Source organism: Coturnix japonica, linkage group LGE64 (genome assembly GCF_001577835.2).
Source record: "Coturnix japonica isolate 7356 linkage group LGE64, Coturnix japonica 2.1, whole genome shotgun sequence".
Lineage (NCBI taxonomy): Eukaryota > Metazoa > Chordata > Aves > Galliformes > Phasianidae > Coturnix > Coturnix japonica.
The window spans coordinates 144,851-155,561 of record NC_029545.1 but is presented as its reverse complement, the minus strand read 5'-3'; the positions used below and the strand labels follow the sequence as shown (position 1 = coordinate 155,561).

At 40.6% G+C, this 10,711-nt stretch overlaps 1 protein-coding gene across 6 annotated transcripts; it reads right to left on the bottom strand.

The window, feature by feature from the left end:
* Positions 1-200: 200 nt before the first annotated feature.
* Positions 201-7,622, bottom strand: LOC107325885 (butyrophilin subfamily 1 member A1-like). 6 transcript variants are annotated; one of them, XM_015887143.2, is made up of 9 exons: positions 7,528-7,622; positions 5,359-5,504; positions 4,424-4,444; positions 3,719-3,739; positions 3,279-3,308; positions 3,143-3,163; positions 2,831-2,851; positions 2,365-2,391; positions 201-1,742 (listed from the first exon to the last, which is right to left on the bottom strand). In XM_015887143.2, exons 2-9 carry the CDS (start codon positions 5,459-5,461, stop codon positions 1,204-1,206), a joined length of 783 nt encoding a protein of 260 aa, XP_015742629.1. In that variant the 5' UTR covers positions 5,462-5,504; positions 7,528-7,622; the 3' UTR covers positions 201-1,203. The 6 variants fall into 6 exon arrangements, with proteins under 6 accessions (XP_015742629.1, XP_032297019.1, XP_015742625.1 ...); XM_032441128.1 differs by having other exon boundaries at positions 5,359-5,527; positions 7,528-7,543; XM_015887139.2 differs by lacking the exon at positions 7,528-7,622 and having other exon boundaries at positions 5,359-5,701.
* Between the last annotated feature and the right edge of the window lie 3,089 nt (positions 7,623-10,711).

Below are 10,711 nucleotides of genomic sequence, written 5' to 3'. Positions count from 1 at the left end.
AGAGAACAGCGGCGGCAATCTATGGAGGAAAATTTATTTTACTAAAGATGATATTGGAATACAAGATAACACAATATAATACAATATGATTGAGGCTAATAGATGGAAGAAAACAGAGAGAGAGTCCCCAAAAACCAAGAGATGTTGTTATTCCACAGAACTGGAGTATGAAACTTTTTATGATCCATACTGCACATGATGTTATGATGTGGAATATTGACAGCAGCATTACAAAACCATGACACTTATCCATTCTCTCCTTTGGAGAGAAAAAGGCTAAATCCATCAATCTAGAAATAGCAGGGGTGGGAGATGTCAGCAACAAGCTTACTGACATGGAAGCTTAGCTATGTTCAGCTTCGCAGATTCAATGTGAATTCTGTCTGTAGAATCATAGGATCATAGAATTACCCAGGTTGGAAAAGACCTTGAAGATCATCAAGTCCAACAAAGCTTAACCATAGTACTCTGTACTCACTAAAAATGAGAGGATATTAGCAAGGATATTAGCGCCTTGTGAATTCTCCTGAATAAATTTTATTGTATACACAAAAATGAGGAGGGCTGGCCCATACTTCACACCATTTCCAATGAAAGGAATTCCTGCAGAAAGAAACACTGATGGCAAGTCAGCCAAGTTGCCTTCAGTTGGCGCTAAGTTTTTGCAGCTGACATAGAAGGATCTGCCATGGCTGGTGATCATCTAGTATTAGTATCTATATATCTATATCATCTAGTATAGAATCTAGGTCTTTTTAAGCAGTGTGGTTTCAGCTCATCAGAAAGCTCTTCTGTGCTAGCGCAGTCACCAACTTTTGCACACAGGTGTCATATTTCCTGTGATGATCAGTGCACAGAGAAAGAATTCATGCTCTTCTTCACACCTGATGGAACGATCTGTATGCAGGCATACACAAATAGTATTTATCTGCTCCAGGGCTTAGAAAACATTTGTATAGGTTGATAGAAACACCCGGAGGCTCTCTCTACCCAGTGACTAGTGGCCTGAAGTCAGGGTTTTCATGCAGAAATGGCTCACGGAAGGCTTAACAAGCAATGGTGGAAGTATTTTAAATGTTTCAGCTTGGTGGCACAAAGCATGGGGCTGAATAGAGTGTAGTCTGACCTCAGACTCTGGATTTCAGTCATTAATTAGCTGTACATTTTCACTTCAACCATTCACTTGTCATCATCATTGAACCCCTATGCAATTCTTAGAGGCTCAGTGTCAGAACTGGTTGCAGATGAACCTGTAGAGAAGAAAGGGAAAAGCCTCACGTTCTGGCCGTGATGACTAACAGAGGTAAAAGTGTACAGCACTTTTTTCTGATGAACGCTGATGAATGACAACTTCTTGGATGAGATGTCCAGGAAGATCCCAATCTTCTGTGGTCTGCCGCTCACAATTAAACGGATCCAAGGATCTGAGTGGGCCCAATACTCTTGCCCATCTGCTAACCCTATGACCCAGAAACCATTCTTAGGGGACAGAGCCACTGTCTCTTTTCGTGCCACATTCTCCTGGGCAACACCCAAGTTCCAGTTGTGCTTCTTTCCAACATCCACTTCCCAATAATGCATCCCTGATGTGTAACCTTCCTTTGCCAACAGAAAAGTGTGGGAATCAAATCTCTTCTCCTTGCTTGGCACCTTTCTGATCACACCAGTGTCTTTTACGCTCTCCCCATCTTCAGACACTTGCAGTCTAGGATGAGCTGTGTCAGCGTCGAGGGTGACATCAACTGCAATAATAAGGCAATTAGTACTAATAAGGCAATAAGTACTAAATTACAAGAGGTTTATTGCTCTCAGACTTTCTATTGGTTGATCCTCTGAAGGATACTATAAGCTTTTGATTAAGGAATCACTCAACAGCAAGGAAGAGACCAGAGAATAAGAGCCATGCATTGGAACACAGCTCCTCTCTGAACAAAACCAGAATCACTAAATCTTCTTGCAAGGGAATAAGAAGGGAATAAGTAATAGTTAGTTCCATCCACCAAGGCTTCATGATAAAATCAGCAGGTTTCTGTACACTTAGCAGTAGCTAACACTACTACTACTACTACTACTACTACTACTACTACTACTACTACTACTACTACTACTACTAGCTGAACACCCTGAAACAAACTTCTCTTTCTCATATAGACTCTTTTAGAAGAAACAATTCTGTACGGTATCATAGAAGAACAAAAAATATTGAGACGTTTCTAGGACAGCAAATGGATAATGGAAGGATTCAACATAAGTTCGTGCTGTGTTGTTACTTACAGAACAGGAGGCCTGATTACAAACTCAAGCTTTAGTATTAAAGGTTATTAAAGCTTGAAGAGGTGGGATTCAGAATGGGATTTTTCTTACCTTTGTATATTTTTACACGCAATAACTCTACAGGAAAAAAGGAAAGGAAGAAAATGGTTTATTTTAAGGAAATCTAGTCTCCCGTGACTTAGCAGCCCATGCTACTGGCAGATGGTCAAGCACTTGTGTTATTGCTTGCCTGCTCTATAGGTCAGAAAACCTTTTTATGCTGATTATCTTCCATGTCGAAGGACAAAAAAATCATGAAACCATGAAAACAACAGCTGATTACACAACAGTGTGTTAAACAGTGAGTACAAAACTTCCATGAGATCCCACACAACTGAAAGGAAGAGACAAAAGCTATTACGCCCGTGACAGAGCCCAGAGAGTCTACTTCTCTGGAGATACTAAAAGCTCACAAGGACAATTTTCAGTGTAACCTATAACAAACAGAGATAACTGGGGGTTAATTTTCTATGCTGGAATAGCCCCAAATGTCTTGCAAGGCAACAGTCCCACTCACCATTCTCCTTCTTCAAAGTCTCTGCAGAACGACAAAAAGGAAGGGGGGAACTTAGCACCTCAGAATACACAAAGGCTTTGGGTACAGTATGGGACAGAATAATCCCACCACTAATTGGTACAGTGTTAATCTCAGGAGACTGGGTTGCCAGGGACCCAGCCATCAGTAGCCTTTGAATGGCAGCCATCCCTCCACAGCCCCTTCTGCATTCCCATTTGCTTCACACACGGTACCATCACCAGCACAACACAATGACAAAGAAATCTGAATGTTGGTGGAAGGGATGGCTCACAAGGGAACAGTCCCACTCACCATTCTCCTCCTTCAGAGTCCCTGCAGAAAGAAAAAAAGGAAGGGGGAACTTAGCACCTCAGCCTCCACAAAGGCTTTGGGCACAGTATGGGATGCCCTTAATAGCAAATACCTGATGGCAAGCAGAAGGACTCACCAATCATTGCACGGAGCTCCTCTTCTCTGTCTACGTAGCCACAAAAAAAGAAGGAACTAAGTCATGTCCAGACACACGTGGCTAGAATAGCCCTTCTCACAGGTCCCAGGGCACTGCACACTGGGATCATCCACCCCTTCCTTTCTCTTGAGGGTCTTTGGCTCATGCCCTGTCACACTACCACTCACATCCACCTCCACCTAATTTGGGTCGCTACCACAAACACCAATCACACTCAAACGGCAGCAGACAAGGCTGCTCAGGGCTCAGGCTCTCCACCTCCATGCTCCCCAGCTCTTTCTTCCCTTCACAGACCCTGGTGCACACTCATCTCTTTCAAATTCTCCAACACACACATCCCCATCACCAGCGCAACACCATGACAAATCAACCTGAATACTGGTAGAAGGGATGGCTTGCCAAGGGACAGTCACACTCACCATTCTCCTTCTGTAGAGTCGCTGCAAGAAGACAAGGAGGAAGGGGGGAACACACTGGTTGGGTTAGCACCCAAACGCTCACAAATGCTTGGGGAAGAGAATAGGAAGCCTTCAACGAGGCACCCTCACCCTACACAACCACAGCTGAAAAGCACCAGCTGAAACTCTTTGACTGGGGTTGGTGGCTGGCTCACTCATGCATTTGTTTGGGGACACTTGGCATTGCTGGAGTAGCCCTCTGGGCTATTTCCAAGGCCCCTCCCAATAACAAATGCCAGAAGGCAGACAGAAGGAATCACCATTCTTTGCATGGAGCTGTTCTACCCACTCAGCGTGGACTCTACAGAAGAGGAAACCATTCCACTTTTAGACCCTCAGGTCCCAGGGTGCTGTCCACTGGAGCTGCCCACCTGAGCCATGATCAATAAAGGCACATGTGCAATCACATCTGCCCTCTCAGCCCTCTGATGCTGGATGAGATCACTGCCCCCCGCCCCAACCACCACTTCCCCCTAGCACATAGGAATAATTCAGGCCCAGGCTCTCTATCCAGCTACCCCATCTCTGTCTTAACTGAGCCCTTTTTACATTCTTATATGCCCCTACGTCTCCACTAGACTCATTACAAGCTCCAACAGAACCACACATCCCAACAACCTGCCTAGCAGTGGCACAGATAGCCAGCAGTGAGGCAGCTCCACTCACCTTTCTTCTTCTTCCAGGTCCCTACAAGAAGAAAAAGAAAGAACACCTTTCTTTTTGCAATAAGACAGCACACTTACTTCTACCCCCTAAGAATCCATAGAAGGACTGGAGTATCTCCCATCATTTGAGATGGCCAGTGTTGTCCCATGCCTTGGACTTGAATATATCAGACAGGATCTACAGTACATTTATTCCATCAGAGAATGGGAATATGATGTGAAGCGCAGGTGTGATATCTTAGGATAACTGATGCTGAACTGTGCAGTAAGAAGTTGTGTCAAAGTAATGAGCAGAACTTTGGTTTGGTATAGGAGGTTGCTCTTGGCCTTTTCCTGGTGGATACATCAGCACTGTGTGCTGTCAAGCAAACTGGGGCCTGAACAGTAGCAGTCATTATGTTCATCTTTCCTTATCCCTTCAAAGAGTCATTTGGAGACCCATCTCAGGAACTTCATCACCGCAAGTTTTAACATGGTTCAAATCAGGGGTTTAAACTGAAGCCCATTCGTGACCAGAAAGAACCAAGCATGGGTTGGAAACAAATACCATAAGAGTGACACAAACAGAGATGAAGGCAATATCAATATCCTGGAAGTCTATACCTAGACTAGAGTTAGATTTAGGTAATTGCTTCTCCCCAAATGGCTTTTCACCCTGGACAATGATTCTCTAGTGATCAGCAACTAAGATAATCCACAGAAGAGATATTGAGCTTATTCACAGAAAGTGTTTTTCTCTTCTTCTCTTTTCTTTTTTCCCCCTCATTTGATTGCTTAGAGGAAAGGTACAGTTGAGAGAAACTGGAACTAGAACTCAGTTCTAGCCTACTCCATGGATTCAGCTCTCTTCACTTCGTTGCATGCTACTAATCCTACTTATCGTACTTATATTCAGCAGCTAAATTGAATCACTGTATATAGTACATTTTCTCTTACCTGTAAAAAATTTAGCAATAATAAAACATATTGGACGACTCAAGAACAGCAATACTCTGGTAATTATTGCGCACACACTTGAAAACACTCCAGAAAATGTCATGTTGGGTAAGTTGTTTATAATCCTCTTGGGAATGACAGACTCGCTGTGAGAAAAAAATGAGGATTCCTGAGAATAAAACATAAGCAAATGGATATTCCTGAACTAGGATCACATTCTTTAGAAAGGAACTGAGGTCTTCATTGCTCTTTAGCATGTAGAGTGGGAAATATTCACTACACCTTCTGCTGATATTCATCCAAAGTGCAAAAGGTGTGGTTTGAACAGAGGCTGAATAGAGGAAATCCCTTAAGACTCATTGGGGCTTTCCCCTCTCCTCAGTTCTACCATCTTCCAACAGACAATAAAGAAGCAATAGACAAGAACAAAACAGGATGGAACAATCTTGCCATTGAGTTGAGCTTCCTGTGGATATATTTCTAACTAGGAGAATTGCTTCTCCCTTACATTATTCTTACTAAACCTCAGATCACACCATGGGCCTCACCATGGATTTAGGAAGGTTTAAATTGTGATGAAATATTGTTTTATGTTCTTTCTTGGCCTAGGAATGGCAAAGCACTTAGGCCAATTGAAAGTGACTTTTGTTTTGTCAAGGATGAACTTCACAACCACAGAACTGCTCTACAAAACAACTACATCTCCTGAGGCCAAAGTTTTGCAGTTTCAAGCAGGAAATACTTTTTTTGCTTCTAAACAGTGCAAACAAAATATACAGCCCTTAGAATAGATGGAGATTTTCCCTGATTGTAGCTGATGATGATATTAGTTTGGCCTAAACTACAGACTGTCTTTTTTGTCTCTGCTGAGGGCATTCTTGCAGCTCTGTACTATCCTAGGAGGAAATCCATGAGCAAGATGGGCAGCACAGATGGACTCTCAATACCCTCCATCTGGCTGCATACTATAATCACTGCAGTTCTTTTTGGCACTAAGAATTAGGTTGGTGCTCTCAGTTTTGTCACTGTCAGTGCCTTGAGTGCAATAAGAAGCCTTAAGGACCTTGAGTTCCCTCACCTCCAGCCATGCTTTCTTCCCACTGCTCTTGGAAATTCAAGCTCGTGCCATGGACTGTAGCCCTGTTCCTATCTCTCCCTTCTTGATAGACCTTGGACCTGTGCTGCAGATAGCTTGTGTCACACCTTGAACACAGACTGAAGTCTCTGCCAGCCTTGTTCTTCCATTGCTAGGCTCTCATGCCACGCATGGGCTGCAACGCATCACCTGCTTTTGTTGGATTCATTTACAGAACTGAGTTGTGCTTCATGCTTCCTCACCTACATTGATTCTGCAACGGTGTGTCACGTTCTGGTGCACGATTCTCAGACCAAGATGCCAGTGATGAATTAACTACCACCACACACTCCTTTTTTACAGCTCCTCTCATAGTCTCACTAAGCCCATCACCCCATTTCACAGCACGTCCCATTCCCTTTATCTGTGGTTATCTTGCACCTGCAGCCTATCTTGACTGCAATAAGTTTGTACTCTTGTCCTCTTTCAATGGAAAGTTATCAGTGAAGTGCTGAAGGGCAGTAGAAGTACGTTAGGGCAATAAAGCACCTGAGATATGCACCATTTCTCGTAAGAGTACAGACTTCAACTTAAACGCACAGAGGAGAAAAGGGAGACAATGCAAATACCCACAAGAACACATAGGATACTAATCAACCAAAAAGCATGTTAGAATAATGCATTCCCAATTAATCTTTTCACATTTCACCAAAAACTGAAGGTGTACACAGCTGCATGCTAAAAATGATTATATACAGACAAGCACGTTGATCCACATTCTGATTACACATTTGCTTTTACAAAGTCTTTGCAAAGTTTATATGTATTTCCGGAGTTCAATGAAATAATTAGAACTGAAATATGTCTCAAAACAACACTTGATTAATTTATATAAGTATTCTGAGGCTTTGTTATCAAATACTTGCTCTTTAATATTACTAAAGTGTTCTCTACTTTATTCCTTATCATTTCTCCAAACACCTCTCTGGTCAAGTAGTTAATAGACTATATATAGACAAAATAGTTTCTAAGTTATATTATTTAATGTATTAAATATGTATCTTTTCTAGCATTAAAAAGTCTCGTGTTCTTACCTATCAGCAGCCTCTAGACCTGTTGTTAACAAAAATATACCAGGAAGAAAGAAAATGGCTCAAGCCACGGGCTGAAGTAGGAGGAGCAACTTCTGTGCCAATAGGAAAACAATAAAGAAATGCCTCCTCCCACTTGTAGGAAAATGAAATCAAGATGACTGTAATGCGATAGATAATTAGGATTAAATAAGTATATGTATATTTATAATAAAATATATTTTTACATATTTTATTTACATATTTTATTTATATTATCTATATATATTATTTTATGTATATGATGTTTTATATATTTATAAATATATATTATTATATATAATATATGAATGTAATATATATATAATATAATATTATATGTATAATATTTAGTGTTAGGGTTTAATGTAATATATAATATAATATTTATATATAATATTTTATACATATATTTATATATTTATATAAAATAAATATTTTTATAATATATAATCTGATATTAAACTAAAAAGACAAAACAAGTGTTTCTTTCTGTGCGTTAAGTTCTTCTTGTTAAGTATCTAGTAGCTCAAGCGTGAGCTCATGGTAGCTGACTCAGTTCTGTGTTTTAGATATAGGATGTGAATAATGGTGATATATCACCAATGTTTTTGTTGCTGAAGAGCAGAACTTAAGTTGTGTCGTAGACATTTCAGCTTCTCTCACTATCCTGCAGCAAAGAGATGAGGAAACACACGGAGTTGGGAGGGCACGAAATGGGAACAATTGACCTAAACCGACCAAGGGGATATTTCACACCATACAACATGATGGGGATCAATTAAACTGGGGAGGTGTTGGCTTGGGAGGGTCGGAGTTGCTCAGAGCCTGGCTGGGCATTGGTCACTAGTTGGTGAGCAATTGCTATTTGCATCACCCTATGATATATTCTGCATTTTCCAGGGATTTAAATTCTAAACAAATTTCATTTCTGTGTGAGTTGTGATACACATTTGACTAAGGTTCCCAAAATGATGCATTTCTAAGAGTTTCAAGGCAGCCTGTGGGCTCCTTCCTTCCTGCTCTGTACCTGTAGGTGTTTATTCATCTGTTCTTCTTTCTTTCTTTCTTGTTGTTTTTTGTAGTTGTTTTAGGCAGTATGGCCCATTTTTATAGAGTTCTCTTCCCTCACTTTGATTATCCTTGTGCTGAACTAACCCAATTTGTTTCAACAACTGCAGTGTTAAATAGGATAGCTGTCGGGTCACAGCTTTAGTGTAGTTCACCAGGCTGCACTTCTTCAATGACATTCTGTTGACCAGACACCCGCAATCTCATTGTTTTTGTGTTTGGGTTTTTTTTTATTTGTTTGTTTGCCTTTTTTGTGGTCTGTTATCATTTCTATTGACTCCACCAAATGTAATAATAAGCACCTCATTCACATAGAGGTATCGCACAAGACTGGATTTACATTTGAACTACCCTACTGCATGAATTGTTGTTTCTCCCATTTCAGCACCGTTCGGTCTTAAGAATTCATCTCACAAATAGTTTCAACAAATTCCATCTCTCTGAACTATTTTATTCATATGAAGAGAAAGACCATCTAATTTACGGTGTTTTCTACCCATGGGAACAAGTCTCTGATTCAGCTTTTATCTTGAAGAATTTTGGAGAAAGTTTAATGCGGAAATAGTTGATTGAATTCACCATTTTCCATCAGTCGAAGGATGCTGGAACTAAGATGGCTGCTCCAAAAGTAATGCCTCCTATTTATTTTGCTGACCCACGATGTCAGAGGCAGATGTTGGTGGGATACCAGGAGAGGTTGAATGTTCCTGCAGTATTCCATTAAATTTTGTTGCCATGTGACAGATGGCAGCAGAGGATTGGTCTGACAAGATGGTATCTGATATGGAAGCGCACATGAAGTGAAGGTGAGCAATTGAATTCCTCCATGCAGAAAAAAATTGCACCCATTGACATTTATCAACACCTGCTGAATGTTTATGGAGACTAAATAGAGGACATAAGCACAGACAGGCAGCAGGAGATGCATTTCAACACCACCTACATAGCAGTGGATCACCTCATGCCTTCACAGCATAAAGGCATTCATTTGTTACTGGCAAAAAAGCAAAGATAATGATGCTGGCTATGTTGAAAAAATACAGTTTTATAGCTGCAAATTTGCTCTATGGAAGTGTTCTTGTGTTCTTTGTAGCTGTTGTAGTTTCCATGGAAATAAGTAGGAGGCATTACACAGACTGACCTATATAGATGATCATTAAGACACTTTCCAAGCCAAGCCATTTTATATTCACTCATGTGAAAACAGAGCTCACACCACACTCATTGGCTTTTACCATCCCTGTACTTTAGTTCCTTTTATTTCTCAGCTGAACATTTTTTCAAGGCAATGGCCACTTTGAGTAGTTGGGCTGTGCTGTACATAGATGTGTCTCATGCCACTAACTCACTATTCTGATTGTTCTTTCAGTTATTCAACAAAATTTTACCTAGGAGAGTTTTAAGCTGAGGAGAAGTATCAGGATCTAGATAGCTTTTATTGATGTTGGCTTAGCTGCAATTTGAATTGAGGGTGCAAATTAGGTCATTTAACTCTAAGTGCACATACATGAGCTCAAAATGCGTTAGGCTTCCACATTCAGTCAGTTGAATATAACCATTGTTTATAACTGAATATATCTGAGTTTGTTGGATAAAAATGAATATACAGCAATTGCTACAAATACTGAAATAAATACGTAGAGGTTTCATTTGTTTATTTGTTTGTTTGCTCTCAATCCAGGTGGAATAAAATACAATAGAAGTATTTTATATGTTCCAGTTTTTACCGTATGAGCTCTTACAGCAAAATGATGCTGTCTGAAGTACTTCAGGGACTATTTCTTCCTTAACAATGGTTTTTAAAGATGAAAATGCATTCTTTTGTATTCTTTTGGCATCCACTGTTATTTCACAATGTTGTTCATTTATTAATCTCCTTATCACTATGTGGAAGAGGTCTGTAGGTCTGAGGTTTCACAGGACGTACCCCCAGCCAGTTGCCACTTGAGTCTGGACTGAAGAATGAATAAATTTTCCCAGCACACTCAAAAAAGACAGTCCCAAGAGGCCTCATTTCTTCAACATCATAGAACGAAAGCTCGGTGTTTCCACATCCAGGAAAACACCCACCACACTGCACTCTTCGCAGTCGCTTACA

What these genes read in the sequence shown, in the direction of transcription:
- LOC107325885 (XM_015887139.2), bottom strand. Translation starts at nt 5,542, where the DNA reads ATGTTTTATTCTCAGGAATCCTCATTTTTTTCTCACAGCGAGTCTGTC. An exon ending in TATTGCTAAATTTTTTACAG is followed by an intron (nt 4,445 to 5,358) that starts GTAAGAGAAAAT and finishes TTCTTCTTGTAG; the next exon opens with GGACCTGGAAGAAGAAGAAA. An exon ending in GGAGCTCCGTGCAATGATTG is followed by an intron (nt 3,164 to 3,278) that starts GTGAGTCCTTCT and finishes TTCTTTCTGCAG; the next exon opens with GGACTCTGAAGGAGGAGAAT.